The 18051-nt window shown below is 41.6% G+C and overlaps 1 protein-coding gene and 1 pseudogene across 1 annotated transcript in view; both read right to left on the minus strand.

Annotated features, from left to right (window-relative positions):
* Positions 1–604: 604 nt before the first annotated feature.
* The window catches only part of adm2a (adrenomedullin 2a), a 29016-nt gene continuing 11569 nt past the window's right edge, over positions 605–18051 (minus strand). The window contains exon 3 of the mRNA XM_065274014.2: positions 605–2790. Coding sequence (XP_065130086.2) covers positions 2385–2790 — 406 coding nt within the window. The 3' untranslated portion in view covers positions 605–2384. The remainder of the gene's footprint in view (positions 2791–18051) is intronic.
* LOC135729825 (protein disulfide-isomerase A3 pseudogene) lies at positions 5266–16175 on the minus strand (annotated as a pseudogene).

Consider the following 18051-nt stretch of genomic DNA (forward strand, 5'->3'; position numbering starts at 1 on the left):
TTCCCACAATTCAGTGCACCTTTTAAATACATTCATACATATTCAACTCAGATTACAGATATACAACTCTCACACTCAATTATCTAAAGTTCAAGTGACAAAAACACGCTCGTCCTTTAAAGTGCTTTGTAGGGCTCTAACAACAGAACTGACCTTTAGTATCTGTTACAACATTCGATATTCGGGTGGCCTCATGGTCAGGGTGACACAAACATATACACTTATTAAGAACTTTTAAAGTCCGTACAACACAGATTCCTATTCTGTGTGTGTTCCTTCAGCACTAGTATGAAAATATGAATGTTTTCTCCTTAATGAACCAATTGGGGTTTCAAAGGAGGACAAAGTTCACGAGAATAAGCCGCAGTAGGCCATGACACAGTGTTTCCAAAAAACACACATATACAAAAAATATCAGGGTACTGACGCAACAGTTACGCTCAACCCATGTCACCAAGATGTTGACGACAACAACTCAGTGTTAAATAAATAAATAGTTAAATATAAAACAAAACAGGAATGTGATCCATATATAAGTTAACATAAGACAAATAAGGCTCTCCCTTTGCATGTACACAAAAACTACAGAGTAACAAGGCTCATAGCAGTTTAAAAGCCTTTTAATGAATCAGAAACAAATGAATCAGTAAACAGGTTGATTACAGCTTGGATATATATATATAGAGAGAGAGAGAGAGCCTTTGAGCAGATGATAAAGATGACAAAATCACAAAAATCAGGCAAGACAGAGAGAAAGACCTTTTGCAATTATAAAGTCTATCAAATCCAACTGAAATTAAATGTAAGCGTTCAAAGACAAATATCAATATTGGCAGTGAAAATAAATTACAATTAAATTACAGTATAGTGTAAATGCACAGAAAATTATCAAGTAAAATCAGGATTTTTGGTAGATCTCTGCCTTCTGGACCAAGTTTGAAAGATGTTTTTAAAGAGAGTTTTATGTATAGCAAATCTTAAATGATTTCTAAGAGATTCATAGCCTGGATACTCACTTCATCTGAAAGTCAGTTTTTGATGTTTAAGAAGGATTACTTCTGCTATTTAATCCTCAGACATGCAACACATAGAGCTGTTTGATGTTTCAAAGCATTCCCGGACATTCATAGACCCCCAAAGCCAAAGAAAGTTTCTGAAAGTTTTAACGCTGTTCGTCTTACGATTGTTGAGTATTTTTAGAGTGCATATCCACCCACAAATTCAGAACTGTTTATTATAAATATAGGGAATTCTTAAAATATGACACTCATAGAGGGTGCCGTTGGAAGGCCATATCACTGAAAGGCTTGAATTTTGGTATAACTGCAATCTTTAATTAGGTTAACAAGAATGAGTTTATAAATTGACTTAAATGACCCAAACAAAAAGACGTCTCAGTCACTGGTGCTTGGAATACGTTTTCTAGCAAGCAATAGCTGTCATTTTACTGTCTATGGATACAGCATAAATGGTCTTTTGGTTCTGTTTTGGAGCTGTAACCTAGGTTATGGGAATTTATGGGTGTGTTTTAACCATCTTTTAAGAAATGCCCAGAAAATGAGTTTGCTTTTGTTTATGAAATGTGGCAAAACCCAGTAGGATTCCTTCAGAGTTAAAACCTTGGACCTTGGAAATGATCCCTTATACTTCAGATGGCCATTGTTGTAATGTTTATGAATTTATGAATCACATGAAGCATAATAGTTCAGATGCCAGACCACAAGGTGCACGACAAAGCAGCAAAGCAATAATCCAGATTTTTTTTTCTGCATTTCTATGTAATCTCAACCGAGTGACCACTGAGTATTTCAAACTGGTTTTACAAAGACGACTGTTTCCAAATCCTAAAAGTTGCAGTAACGAGGAGTGTGGTTGTTGACTGCCAGAGTGCATGCAAGCTACTAGACAGTGGTCTTGAAATGTATTACTAATCACTGTTTTTCTTCTTTTTTAGAAGTTTGTTGGTTTAAAAGTGTTTTGGAGTCTTTTGGGAAAAAGAAGTCTCAGCTTGAAAGGAATCCAATTGCATATCTTATCTTATCCACAGGAGGGTTTGATCAGTTGTGTGAAGTTAACAGACTCTGATGAGTTGGGGAATAATGTGACATCGTCCAAACTAACCTCATATCTGAGGGGATTTAAATATCATTCTAACAAGACATCAAAATGAAGAATCTATCTGAGAACATCATAGCTAAAGTTAACGTTTTGGATGGAGGAATTAAGGCAAGTTGCTATCAAGTAATTCAGGTCCAAATACAGGCACAGTACAGAAACTGGAAATAAAGCAGAGAGAAAGAGTACAGCAGAGCTATCGCAATAAAATAAACAACAGGACAGGTATGAAACGCTATTTTATCTGGTCTTTCGTTTTTGCCGGGATCTCATCCGTAGCTGTGTGGGCTGCGGGGATTAATGGGGGAGGAGTCTTCACGCCTGGTTTGACCCGCAAGCTGGTAGAGGCGGTGACTGAGATTTTGTACCTGGCAGGTACCGAGGATGCATCCGACGCGCATCAGCTGGCCATGGTGATGGTTGTGATGATTTCGCGAGTACACATGGCGACGACCTCTTTGGTGTGGGGCTTCGCCCCCTTTATTGGACTCTCCTTCTATTGGCTGACTGACATGGATTTCGCTTGGGTTACTTAGTGCTGAAGGTGGTGGTCTGGAGAGAATGGCTTTCCACAAAATGGAATGGTCGATGGATACGCCACGGTCAGTTTCTTTTACGTCTGGAGATATGGTAACTTCTACAGTTTGTTGATGGGGTCTTGCCATGAAGTTCAACCTGTAAAACAGATGTGGTTTTAACTTCACAAATATTTCACTTACATAATAAACTCAAGTTTAGGCTAAAAGGTTTGTTTATGTTAATTTATTACTCTCTAAACCATCTAATTCGACATTAAAGCATTCTGCAGACAAATATTTATGCATAAATACAAACTATATGTGTAAAGGCATCCAATTTCTGCACCATAGCTTTACTCTTACATACTAACAACTAATTTTGCATTTAAAGTTTATAATTAATGAATCCAGTTAATCCCTGATAAACAAACCTCCTGTTGCTGGCACTGAGGTCTTGCACTGTCAGGTAAAAGTACAGTTTTGAGCAATAAGTGCATATAAGCAGTGTTGAGCTAGTTACTCAAAAAATATATATATTACTCATCACTAGTTACTCCTTTCAAAAATAATATTATTAGTTTACTCATTACTCCCAGCCAACAGTAATTAGTTACTAGTTACATTTCTATCACACGCTAAAAATTGACAATTGCATTTTTTTCAGTCTGAAAATCCATGAAAGTTACATATAAATGAAGAGTACAATTAGCTCAAACTATTTTTTAAACAATTTCTGTACTTTAATAAATCAGTAATATATCTACTAAAAGGGCTCGAGCAGGTCGACCAAACATGGTGGCAGAACGAAAAAAGAGAATTTCCTGCGTTGGTGACGTGACAAAAAGTAACTAGCCATTTTTAATGGTAATGGTATGGTAATTTTATTACATTTTTTGTAATTAGATTCACTACCAGTTACCAGTGAAAGTAATATTACTAGTAACTAATTACTACCCAACATGATAACCATGATGTTTAGTTTTCCAAATCTAAATGGGCATTTGCTATGTTTATAGTGTATTATCCATCATTTATTATCAGTTATTACTGATACCGAATGTATGTGTAAGGCAAACATATGCTACTTATTACCGCTCAAGCTACTTCTTACAGCTCAACTAGTTTATGACTCATTGGAATAGAGCGTACAGCAAACACAATAGATTCATAATGGTTTTGATGTGCTGGCCATCTGTTCTTTGTTTGTTAAGATGGTAGACTCATGCTCAATTTACTCCTGGTTTTTATGCTGTGCTTGCACAGGGCATTAATTCAGATCTTGAACTTAGCATCAGCAAGATGTCTGATTTGTAAAAATACCTTATTGTATTTATAAAGTTGCTTTGAATAAAATTAATCTGTTACACAATTATTCTTAACTTTATTGTTAAATTTTAGTTGGTTATTCAGATGTCTACAAGAGAAACCCAGTTTACAAAAAAAACTCTAAAGACAAATAGCAGGCTTAACTTTTTGGTTGGTTACAATTAGGGATGTTAACAATTAATCGATCTTCGATTAATTGTCGATAAGAATTAAATCGATAAAACTTAACGATTGTCGAAAAAGCAAGCACGTGTGTGCGGCGCCTGGGCAAAGCACATACAAAGCCGGTGAAAAAATTAAACAAGAAGTTAAACTAGACATGATCACAACGATGCTCGATCCCAATCACACACCTGGGCTTTTTAACCTTATTCGAGACGAGGTTGGCTGCTAAGGCAACGAAATGGCTTCTTTAGTGGATCTGAGAAGGTCCAATGCCGAAAATGCAAATATGGTTAGAATACTGAAAGCAAAGACCCTCTTCAGGGAAGCCTGCAAGATTAGCATAGCAACGCTGCTATACACAGGAAAGGAGACTAGAAGCCGTTTTTAATGAACAAATTAAAATGTAATCTTAAAGTCTGGCAAGAAACTGTTAAATGTAAACTGTAACTGACTGTCGTTACACTCTGAACGCCCGAAATATATATCATTGATCATCATTATTGCTACACGCTAAACACTGTTGCGGGTTATCTTCATAATTTAAGCATCTTTGCTGAAAGTACGCCGCAAGCCTGAGCTGAGGTGACAACGGGAAAAGTGCTCTTCGTGTGCTTCTTGGATATAATTACAAACGGTGTATCAACGACTCGGAAAGCAAGGTGAACAACTAGAAAAATAACACTTGATGATAATGAAACTTTTATTTTGTCATGGACGCACGGACTCTTATCCGACTGTGCGGAGTGCCCATATGAGGCGGAGTTATACTGTTTCTATTAGTCATTATATTTCATTACGAGATTCAATTGATGATTTTTATCAAAACACCAACTACATTCACTCATTTCACAATCCCACTAGCATGTTATTTAGACAAAATAAAATCTTTTAATTCGCGTGAGGAAGCTGGCATTTTTACGCACACATTTATGTCATTGGCTATAGGGAATGTGGAGTTGACGTCACGCCGTGTGGCATTATGAGTAATCCGTCATATTTGCAGGATCGTCTCCTATCCCGCTGTATTAGAGTTAGTGTGTTGGAGGTTGTTTTTGTATTTTCTGTCGAGATTTTAATAAACTTCGATATGTTTGGTCAGTACTGCTCGATCAAGAACTGCCACAGCAGGTCACACGATCGTTCAGGGAGGAAACTGAACAACGGAATACGTTTTTTCAGCTTTTATTTGGGGGAAGCCGGTGGAGGAGCTGACGAAAAGACGCCGGATCGCGTGGTTTACCTGCCGCAATCAGGAGAAAAACTTTTAATTTTCAAAAAAATCCCTGCATCAGCGAGAGTGTGTTTGCTGCATTTTCAGTCATTCAGTAATTTGTGATTAATAAAAGCAGAACCACTTAATTTGTCTTGTTTTTATGCTAACACTGTCAAACTAACTTGTAAATGTAAATTATGTAAGTTATTTATTCATTTCTGATCAACCTCACCACATGATTTATAAAAATAAATCTTTAGACAATTTTGACGATTATAACAAATATTTTTTATTAAATGCAATTGCTCAAACCCACTGCTTGTGACTCTTTTAAATGACATAACGTTAGCTAAATATTTAGCTTTTTTTTTTTTTTAATAACTTCTTATGAACATGTGTTGATTCATTGCACAGAATACAACGGATATTTTTTTATAGAATCATTAAGATACTTAGGTATTAATACATTGTAAGTAAATGGCATATTTCTTTTAGCTGGTTTGCCAACCGTCATAAAACTCCGAAAGAAGAATGTCATCTTACTATGAGCTTGAAGGGATTTATAGCTCTTAAACTCCTGCAAAGTGTATGCTCTCAATCCAAAAACAAGGTAATAATAACAGATATTTGAGCGGAGGTAGTGCGTCTGGATCCGTAATCCAGTCATGGACTGCTAAATCATATGGATCTGTTGTTTATTTGTCCAAATAAAGTTTTTTGGCAGTAGCACTTAGTTTCTCCTGATAGGGTCCCTTCTCTTTTTCTTTCAAACTCCTCAATTTCTTCGGTTCTTCTTCAAGTTTACCTAGTTTTAGCTTAACACACCCACAATTAAATGGCATAGCGGTCGGCGGTGCCTCTAAACATGGCGCCCACGTCCCATAATGCAACACTGCGGTGACGTATATTAACATTCCCTATTCACCTTATTTTTCACGACAACAAGGGCGGCGCCATTGCGCTCATTTTGTCAACGTACTTCCGGCTGCATATGATGAGAGGCTGAGGCAGTGGCTGAAGGCGACGCGTTGAACTTACAAAGCTAGTGAGCTTTGTAAGTTTAACGCATATGTTTGTTTCTTACCAATTTTAACGGACGGGAAGCCGACTGAGGAACACCCTAATCCCAAGTAATGGTTCGACTACGATGTTCCGGTAACTTTAAACCACGCCGGGTGTTGAAAAGGTGGTCAGTTTCAGGTAAGCTATCTTAGCTAAATGTGCTTGTGAAGTCCGTTCTACGAATACACTTATGATCAGTAACGTTAGTTTATAAAATGCAATTATTTTGAATGATTTTCATTGCCCGCCTATATTTTAATATTTAAGATAAGACAACAATATATTATAGTACATTACATTCTTACAATAGCTCACGTGATTCATGCAAGTTACCGAGATTTCAGATGCTAACGTTAGAAGGTCAGCTCATTTCTCATTCAGATATTGATGATAATGACATATTAAACGACATATTATTTAACACTGAAGTTAGAGGTTGTGTGTATAACGTTACTGTCTTTTTTTAATGCATCTCTGCACACTGTTCTGTTTAAGTATGGGTGTCATTAATATATTAATTGTCATGATGCAAGTTTCTTTTAAATACTAACATAAAAATGTTTATGGTTATATTATTTTCACAGATACGTTGATGTTTATTGATGCAGTGGACAACTGTGAGGATGATACATCAACGTGTTCCTAAACTGTGATGCAGAAACACAATGGGAGGATCAATCCGTCTCTGAATACAACTACACTTTAAAATCACAACTCAACCTGAAGCAACCTACATCTGATATGGGAAAACAACCTTGCAATTTCCCGGACAGGGCTTATGCTGGTCCCAGGCTAAAATGCTTATTTGAGCTACGATAATTTAAAAACACCTTGTACTGACATACCTCAACATATATGAGTGCCATTGTTTTGTCACAAGATGTGGTTTGTTTGTAAAAACTAAAATGTCCTAATATAATTAAGGCCTAGTCCTGTAAACCCTGTCCGAGAAACTGCTTCAATGCTTCTGCTTCATGTGTTGAGCTGGCACAAATGTACATATCTCTGCTGAGAAAAACCATCTTTGTCAGCTTTACACAGGGTTGATATTGCATGCATTACACAGTCGCTAAGCACATCACCAGTACATACACCAACAGCTTCCAGATAAACACTTGGGATCAGCTCCTGATGACTCTGATAAAGCTGCGTCTTAATTCATTGCAGGGTGGTCTTGCTAAAAAATTAGTTATTTCTTAGTCTATAGTTATTTTTATAAACCTTTACAATGTGACCTGATTTTACCTGTTGTAAAGTTACATTAAACCTTCATATGTGATCAGATGTCATGCAGTGATATTAAACATTTACAATGTGATCTGTTGTGCATTTATATTAAACCTTTACAATGTGATCAGATATTACCTGCCATGCAGTTATATTAAACCTTTACAATGTGATCAGATGTTGTGCAGTTATATTAAACATTTACAATGTGATCAGATGTTACCTGTCATTCATTTATATTAAACCTTTACAATGTGATCAGATATTACCTGCCATGCAGTTATATTAAACCTTTACAATGTGATCAGATGTTACCTGTCATGCATTTATATAAACCTTTACATTGTGATCAGATATTATTTCTTAAACCATATGTGAGCTGATCCACTTAAAAGGATAAGTCTCGTGATTTGAAGGAATAAGTGTTGGCAAGTTTGCAAATGAATTCTATCATGGTACATTACCACATAAAAACGAAATAGTTATTGGACTGGCTAAGGTGCACATTTGCTTTTAAAAAAGACGAAATCACTGTGTAAATATTGGTAGGCATAAGTACTTTAATAATTTTCAATGCTGCTCCTTCTGACAGGACGAGGTGATTAAATATGTCCAATAGGTTACTTGCCGCGGCTGCTTCATATCGTCTAACCACGAGACGATTGATGGGACAATATAAGACTATCCGAGCGTCGCATGAAGTTTTCTCCGTGCTCCTAATTTAAAACATTTACAGCAGTTGCGATATTTGTCATTTCGCTAAAGTTATAGTAAACTACAAACAATCTTCTAACCACCAAACTAGCTACCGAATGCACTGTGCCATATTAGCAGCGGAAGTCGGTTGACAAAATGCAGAAGAGCGAAGAATTGAAAAGGGGCGTGGCGGAATAAGGTGAATATGCCACTGCTGTAAAGGCTTATTACACTATTACTGTTAACGATTATTCGATTGATTGATTGTTAATTTAAATGATCATCGAATATGGGAAATTACATAATTTGACATCCCTAGTTACAATCATATCTCTTTGGTAGAAGTTTTGATTTGTAAATGATATGCATTTGAACAATATGAAACCTGAATTTGTGATTATATAGGTTATAAATTATGATTAAAGTATGATATGGTTCTAAAAGTCTAGTCGGCATAGGCTTAGTCATACGAAACACCTTATAAAAGTCACTATAGGATTGTTTGGACACGTAATATGTCAGTCTAAAATATTAGTGTGACAACCAATTTATGTCTTATTTCCGCAGAAAGTTGATTTTTATAAGCAGGTATTGGGTGAATCTTGATAATGTTACATTCAACCCAACATTGATGGGTAGTAAATGATTACAGGTAAACCCAGAGCACTGGCTTTGAGAATTATCCGGAACTATAACATTTACATGTTTAAGAAAAGATAATTTATGCATATATTACATCCATCTTTAAAATTTAACACACGTAAATGCTCCTTAAGTTATTTAAAATGTTCTGCTAGACCACTTTGAGCTTTGCCTCTTGGTAAATTTGTTCATAATTTTTTAGATATCATTCAAGTTTATAACAAATGTTAAAGTAAATCACTTTTGATGGTGCATGGATGATTTATTTTTTTAATCCAAACCGGAAGTTAACTCCACAACAAAAGCTCTGTGATAAAACAGAAAGTAATGATAATTATACATTTTGTCCATCAAGAAAATATTCACGAATAAACTTTTGAAGTCTAAATGCATTTACTAGGGAAAAAAGCTAACCCTAGACCAGAGGTGCCCAACCCTGTTCCTGGAGGGCTACCGTCCTGCAGATTTTAGCTCCAACCCCAATCAAACACAGCTGAAGCAGACAGAGGTGTTGGAGCTGGGTTGGAACTGAAGTCTGCAGGACGGTAGCCCTCCAGGAGCAGGGTTGGGCACCCCTGCCCTAGACTATAAGCAAACTAGACCATAGTAGCTTGACTCCGACAATATCATCACCAAGCTTCCCTGATAGGAAAATACTCGGTGGATGAATCTTTGTTGGGGCTTGTGCCCAAGTTGCATTGTTTTGAGATTTTAATTTCATGTTTAATGACTTTCAAAGTTCCCAACAATTCTAGTAACATGTAACAACTTGTTATAGCAACCGCCCTTTTAAAGACACCTAAAAACTTTAGAGTGGGTGTTTTATTTTGTAGAATTAAAATATCTTGAGTTTGTGTAAACCCCATTCAAGAAACCCACTGATATTAGAATAATAGAACCAAGAGAAATGCTAAAATGCTAACTCATTTCTGGGTTTTGCCTAAAAGTCATCCCTGCAGCTCTCCATTTCTTACATATACAACTGAGTCTCTTATAAATCTGTCTTCATAAAAAATGCAAAATAAATGCAATAGTTGCAGAGATTATGTTGCAAGTAGCAGATGTTGTTTCTTTTGTTTATTCATCATGTTGTGATCCATCTGTTATACTGTGCTAAATGAACTTACATTGTTTACATAATTCACATCCAAATGGCCTTTCTGTTTAATTATAAATCTCACGTAGAAATCTTTATCACACAGACCACAGTGAAATGTAATCTGCACATCCAGCTAAGAAAATTAGCTACTGCTCCATGAAATTCAATCTGTCCAATCATGTTGTGCAGTAATTTCATTTGCAGTACAGTGTAAATACAAAACACTCCAAGAGACCAGAGGTACTGCTCAGGCTTAAATTTTTCTAAATGCTTACATGTCAGGTCGATTAAAACATATAATCTACCATTAGGCTCTATTAAAAGAGCAGTTATTCTGATTCCTTTCATTTGGCACTGTTCTAGGCACATGCCCTGACGTAAAAGCTTGGTGGTGGGCTTTGTGTCTGAGGGATTTAATCTTTTGTAATGCAATATGTCTCATGTTTAATGCGGTTGTAGCCTTTCACCCTATTCGTCTGGTTTGGAACTGGCTGACTGCCATGAAAACCAAGTGATGACCTGTGGAAACCGTTTCTTTGCGCACACATAAAGTGATCTTAAATTTAATTTAGATTTATTCCCTGATCAGGGTCAGATATTAAAAAAAATATTCATTAGTTAAGTTTGTTTTTGGTAGTAATCCTCAAGCTTTGGGCAGTTTTGCAATTCATTTGTGAATTAGTCATCAGATGATTATATTTAGCTGACCAGAGGAGAAGTCATTTTGGACCTTGGGGTCTTTAATGGAAAATGTGACTAGAAGTCAACAAACTAGTGACCTTCTCCAGTGACTTTAAGATCTTTTGTTTCATTAATACCATTGTGTGACCCACTTTTGATATCAAAGTGGTGATTTATATTCAGGCATAATGTTAAGTCATTGAGATGACTGGAGAACGTCTCAGTTACGGATGTAACCCTCGTTCCCTGAAGGAGGGAACGGAGACGTCACGTCGTGACCGACGAATTGGGAACTCGCTTAGAGAGACCAATCTGCTTCGAATACTACTAAAACGCCAATGAACTTGGCATTGAGATATTTGCATAATGCTGGCGCCGCCCCGCCAGGTGCGTATATAAGCAGCAGGTGCAAATAGGGAAATTAGCTTCTTTTTCGCTGAGAAAGCCGGAAAGTGTGACCGGCCGTAACAGCAGGTGGCAGCACCAGTGGCGACGGGACGTGACGTCTCCGTTCCCTCCTTCCGGGAACGAGGGTTACATCCGTAACCGAGACGTTCCCTTTCAGTCGGTCACTACGACGTCACGTCGTGACCGACGAATTGGGAATCCCTACCAAAACGCCACTAGGGGCTGACCTCTTCCAGTGTCTGCAGAAAAACCCTCCAAATCCCCTTAGGGAATGGAGAAATAGGATAGGGCAGAAAGGCCGGGCACTAGATGTTCCTTTAACCCCACAGAAGTGCCAGCGACTGGGAGGTGCCCTACCTGAGCGGGATAGGAACGCTGCGGAAGCCACCGCCCCTCTTAAGGGCTAATGGTGGACGATAGAAATAAAGACAGCCGTGGCTGTGTAAGCAAAGCAGTGCTCAGCTAAGGGAAATGTGGGATGGTAGGATTAACCCCACGGAAAAATACTCACAAAGGAACCCGGTGGGACACAATGTGGAGCCCGAGCCAACACATAGGTTCGCGAGGATGCAGCTAGTGAAGGCTGACAGCCAATGCTCCGCAACAAAGGCTGCCAAGGCAACGGAGGAAGAACCATTCAAACCATTATGCATTTTTGCTCTGAAGGCCTTCCATACTGACACAGTTATGAAGCATCAGTTGGAGGCTGCAAGCCGACCTGCGAGACTGCTCTCCGTGCTCCCCCTGATGAGGAAAGAACATGAGAGGATACAGGCTCGATACGAACACTGTAGAATCTAATGAACGTATTAGGTGTCGCCCAACCAGCAGCTCTGCAGATGTCTGTTAGCGAGGAACCACGAGCGAGAGCCCAAGATGAGGCAACACTCCGTGTGGGCAAGGAATACCCTGAAGATTATAAGCCAGGGCGATAGTATCAACTATCCAATGAGACATCCTCTGCTTGGTGACAGCCTTCCCTTTCTGCTGGCCACCATAACAAACAAAGAGCTGGTCTGAGGTCCTGAGGCTTTGCGTGCGGTCCACGTAGAATCGCAGTGCGCGTACGAGGCACAACAAAGCCATGGTTGGGTCTGCCTCCTCCGGGGGCAGCGCTTGCAAGCTCACCACCTGATCTCTGAAAGGAGTGGTGGGAACTTTGGGCACGTAGCCTGGTCTGGGCCTCAATGTTACACTCGAGGCAGCAGGACCAAACTGAAGGCACGAATCGTCAACAGAGAATGCATGTAAATCCCCTACTCTCTTCACTGAGGCCAATGCTAGCAGGGTCAGAGCTTTCATTGACAAAAGCTTCAGACTCGCAGACTGCAAAGGCTCGAACGGGGGGGGGCTGAAGAGCTTTCAGCACCATGGACAGGTCCCAGGGAGGAATAGAAGGAGGGCGCAAGGGGTTTAGCCTACGAGCGCCTCTTAAAAATATAATAACCAAATCATGCTGGCCAACTGATCTGCCGTTGATAAGTGAGTGATGAGCAGAAATAGCAGCGATATCAACTTTAATGGTGGAGGGTGACAGCCTACCGTCTAACCTATGTTGAAGATATAAAAACACGATGTTAATAGGGCATTCTCTGGGGTCCTCGCATTGCGAAGAGCACCAGGTGACGAAAAGGTTCCATTTAAACGCGTAAGCCCGTCTTGTGGACGAAGCTAGTGCCGCGTCGATTGTGTTAGATACCGCTTGTGGTAAATCACCTAAACCTTGCGCGCGCTCAACAACCACACATGGAGATCCCACAGGTCGGGGCGCGGGTGCCATAATGTGCCCCCTCCTTTAGAAAGAAGGTCCTTCCTCAGGGGAATCCGCCAGGGAGGGGCTGTCGCGAGGAGCATTAGTTCTGGAAACCAATTCCTGCTCGTCCAGTATGGGGCGATCAGTAAAAGGCTCTTCTCGTCCTGCCTGACTTTGCACAGTGTCTGTGCGATTAAGCTCACTGGGGGGAATGCGTATTTGCGCATCCCCCGAGGCCAGCTGTGTGCCAATGCGTCCACGCCGAGGCTGCCCTCGGTTAGTGAATAAAATAGGCGACAGTGGGTATCGTCCGGCGACGCAAACAGATCTATCTGCGCACGACCGAACTTCTTCCAAATTAGCTGGACCGTCTGGGGGTGGAGTCGCCATTCGCCGGGGCGCGCAGCTCGAGAAAGCGCGTCTGCCGCTGTATTGAGCGAGCCCGGGATGTAAATGGGACGAAGGGACCTCAGATGCTTCTGACTCCAAAGGAGGAGATGACGAGCGAGATGCGACAGGTGACGGGAGCGCAAACCGCCTTGACGGTTGATATACGCAACGGTCGCAGTGTTGTCGGTGCGTACTAGTACATCCTTCCCTCGCAGCTCCGTAGCGAAGCGTACATGTCCCAGATATACCGCCCACAACTCTCGGCAATTGATATGCCAGTGCAACTGGGGTGCTATCCACACCCCTGAAGCTGTAAGCTCGTCGTACGTGGCACCCCAGCCCGTGTCGGACGCATCTGTGTGGACAACAGCATGCCGAGAGACCTGTCTCATGGACACACCGGCCCTGAGAAACGCGGGGTACGACCACGGGGGGAATGTTAGGCGACACGCAGGTGTAATAGCTACACGATGTATGCCGGCACGCCACGCTCTCCTCGGGACTCGATCGTGAAGCCAACGCTGAAGCGGTCTCATATGGAACAGACCGAGCGGTGTCACGGCCGCTGCTGCTGCCATATGCCCCAGGAGCTTCTGAAATTGTTTCAGCAGGACCGCATTCTTCCCTCGAAATGAACCGAGGCAAGTCAGAATTGACTGGACGCGCTCTTCTGTCAAACGCGCCGATAAATCGCTCGCAAAGCGTCCGCCGAGAATGCGCTATTATAAGCCAATCGTCGAGGTAAGCCAATATGTGAACACCGCTTTACGAACGGTAAAACTTTGTACTGGTATGCCCGGCCCTCGAATGCATACCGGAGAAACGGTCTGTGACGAGGGAGAATGGACACATGGAAGTACGCGTCTTTCAGGTCTATTGCCGCAAACCAATCTTGGGGGGAAATTGAATTTAATATTTGCTTCGGTGTTATCATCCTGAAAGACCTCCTCTGCAGAGATTTGTTCAGAACGCGCAAATCCAAGATCGGTCGTAGCCCACCGCCTTTTTTGGGTACTATGAAATACGGGCTGTAGAAACCCGACCTCATCTCGGTTGGAGGGACCGGCTCGATCGCGTCCTTCGCCAGCAGGACTCCGACCTCTGCACGCAGTACATGTGCATCGGACGCTTTCACCGTGGTGAAACCAATGCCCGAGAATTTGGGTGTGTGCCGGTTGAATTGTATTTCGTAACCGAGGCGGACAGTGCGTAAAACCCAACGAGACGGGCTGGGAAGCTGAAGCCAAGCCCCCAGGGAACGTACGAGGGGAATTAACGGCACTACCGGTGTACCCGCGGTGGGGCGGCAAAGCGAGACAGGTGGTACTGCCGGTACGTCTGCGGTACGTCTGCTGTGACAGCATAAGTATCTACAGTATGTGTGTGTGTGACACTGACCTGAGCCCGCTGAGGGTGACGGTCGTCTGGTCTCCTCAGCGGAGAGCTCGGACTCCTCAGGACACCCGCTGGCGATAGAGGAGAGGGAGGAAGAGCATGTGAATGCCCGCTCACATCTCTCTCGATCCTCTGGCGACCTGGAGAAGGAATAGGAATGCACTCTTTTTGTGGTTTTGTGGGTGCCGGCTGAGAAGCCGGCGGAACAGAAACAAAACGAAACCAAAGATTCTCCACACGGCCCTCTACCGGTGGAGGGAGCGATGCCATCACCGTCTCCCGTAGAGTGATCCCATTCGACCCCAGGTCGCCCGTCTTAGGGCCGCTTCGACTTCCATTTGCCACGGGAAGCGGGTGGGGCGGGCGGGGCGGGCTGCCGACGGCTGGTCCCCCTCCGTGGCCTGGAAGATGTTCTAGCAGGGGGGGTGGAGGCAGCCGCCGCAGGGCGCCCTCGGCAAGGAGCAGACGGGGCAGCCGGCGCTGGAGGGCGAGATGCAGGTCGCTTGCGCCGGGGCATGATCTGGGCGATCGCCTCCGTCTGATCCCTTAGGGTTCTTTTCATAGTCCACATCGTTATAAGCCACCAACAAATCTTTTCCTTTCAGTTGGTCTTTGTTGTCATCCGTCATGTGGGGACAGATGCCAAAAATGTTGTCCTTTATGAACTTCTTGATCTTGGCGCTTGTGAACGAATGCTCAGCGAACTCCACTCTGCTGTCTTCAAATTTGTTGCTGAGGTGCGGTCGCCGAAACAAAATAATGCCCTCTCCATTAATGTCAAGTTTCTGCAGCAAGTCCTCAACGTTTGTGTGAGCAAACCAGTAGGACTCTCTGAAAGCACTGGCAGCCTTCAAAAACTCTCCCTGAGCGGCGCTTCCCCCATCAGCGAAGAAACCCACAACACTGGCATCACGATCCCCGATGAACTTCTCAAAGTCTGCCTCACTTTTGATCTCCACGGATGCTGGACCTGCCTGCTTCTTCAGATGGCTAACAATTCCATCGGCTGTCCTGGGACCATCGTAGCCACCGGAGTCCTCTCCGCCTCTGAAGATCTTCAAAGTCGGGTATCCGCTTACACCATATTTGCCACACACATTAGAATTGGCAGTACAGTCCACCTTAGCAAGGGAAACGATGCCTTTCAGTCGAGTGGCGGCTGCTTCATACTCAGGTGCAAGACGTTTGCAATGGCCACACCAGGGTGCGAAGAATTCAGCCAGAATAAGATTGTGGTCTCCGATTTTGCTGTCAAAATCGTCATCTGTGAACTCGAGCACATCGCTTGCCCTCGCGGCCGTTGAGAGCGACGATAAAGAGCAATCTTAACATGGTTTCTAGCCCTGTAGACTTCAGTGCAAAAGTGAGGGGAGATGGTAATATCCCAGCAGCTCTCTATTAAGTGCTTGTTTTTGAGGCGATGCTGTTTGAAGAGTGCCTCAGACAAGGCCCGCAGGATCTCTAGCTATGCACTCAGTGAAAAGAAAGCGCAGAGGGACCAGAGGTGGGTAGTAACGAATTACATTTACTTCGTTACATGTACTTGAGTACATTTTTTGTGTAACTAGTACTTTTAGAGTAAATTTAAGGATGGGTACTTTTTACTCTTACTCAAGTACATTTCTAGTGAAAAAACTGTACTTTTACTTCGCTACATTCGGCGGCGTTACTGCGCTACTTTCTAATGGTAATAATTAATGAATATATATATTTTTAAAAGTTTATAGGGCGTGTTCGAAAGTTTCGCGAGACAGGCTGTGTCACCCTTTAGCGCGCGCGACCGCGCGGTCACCCTTTGGCGCGCGCGCCCGCGCCCAGATGATAGGAGAAGCAGATGAGGGCGCGTGTGCGTTGGCGAGATATCAGAGGTGGATCATGCATGGCGGCTTCAAGTTCGGTCTATGTTTTCACTCCAAGAGGTCAAAAAGAATAGTTTCATAATGCGATGCATGCTGTGTTCAATAAACGAGCTGACATCTCAGCGTACAGGAATTCAAGCTCCAACCTGAAGTAAGTGTCAGTAATGTCTATTTGAACACTATTATGTGACACACTGTCCGAGTTTTTTTGCCATATGCACTCTTGTGCAAGCGATGACTAAACCTAGTGTAAGTTAAACCATACAAACAGCACGTTCATCTGCACATTTCCGTATCATTTCCCCACAACTAAACAAACTGAACAGCAAAATGTAAGGACGTCTTGCATTTATACACAAATCCGGACCCCTCACTAATGTGTAGAAAATACATATAAATAAAAACGGGATTGTGTTTCATTAAAATCCTTCCTAAAGAATTAATTAATAAAAATAAAATAATAAAGTTTGATTTTAAAGAAACATGTATTATATATTAAACTTAATGTATAGTTGATTTGCCCAAACAGAAGTTCCATATGAAATTCTAAAATGATAATTTTTATTAAGCTCCTGTTTATGTTCAGTAATTGCACTTTAATGGCAATGAAAATAACCTATTCATATAAAAACATGATAACATACAGACACACACGTTCTTTTTTGTTTACTGCTTGCATGTTTAAAGGCAGATGCTGACAAGTTTGTGTTGTGAACATGAAATTAAATACAGAGTTAACGGTCAGAAAAACATCTGTGTGTGTGTGTGTGTGTGTGTGTGTGTGTGTGTGTGTGTGTGTTTGAGATTTTTTCTCAAATGACACGTTATGTCATGTTAATGTACCCATTGCAGGACTGAGATAGGCTGCTTTACTTGTATATAAGCAGAACAATGAGACTTTTAAGGAGAGGTTTGTGAAAACCCTCCAAGTAGTCTGAAATTCAGTGCTTTTGCGCTACTTCTTTTTCAGATCGGAAGTAACGAGTAACTAACTACTTGAGTAGTTTTTTCATCTAACACTTTTTTACTCTTACTCAAGTTAATAATTAGATTGATACTTTTACTTTTACTTGAGTACATTTTTGTATAAGTACTTGTACTTTTACTTGAGTACAGATTTTGGGTACTCTACCCACCTCTGAGAGGGACCCCATTGTGATGTTTTTATTCTAAGTGGTTTGCTGCACAATGACACACAGCCCTCTCACATGTCTATCATATTGCTTGGTAGATCTGTCTTGTGTGCAGCTTAGTCATTCATGTAACCCTGCTTCACGCATCAGAAAGTATTTACGAAGGCAGATAAAGGTGAGTGATTGCACAATTGACGTCTAGCTTTTTGAACCACGCTCTGGCGTGATTTGCGATCACACTGTGCGTTCCATGCCTGAACCCAAGTTAATCGCGTCCAAGCCCACATCTGCAAGCCAGCCAGGATGCAATTAACGAAACAGGATCCAAGTACACTAAAGAGAGATAACACTAGTCAAATGAACCAGGCT

Source organism: Paramisgurnus dabryanus, chromosome 1 (genome assembly GCF_030506205.2).
Source record: "Paramisgurnus dabryanus chromosome 1, PD_genome_1.1, whole genome shotgun sequence".
Classification (NCBI taxonomy): Eukaryota; Metazoa; Chordata; class Actinopteri; order Cypriniformes; family Cobitidae; genus Paramisgurnus; species Paramisgurnus dabryanus.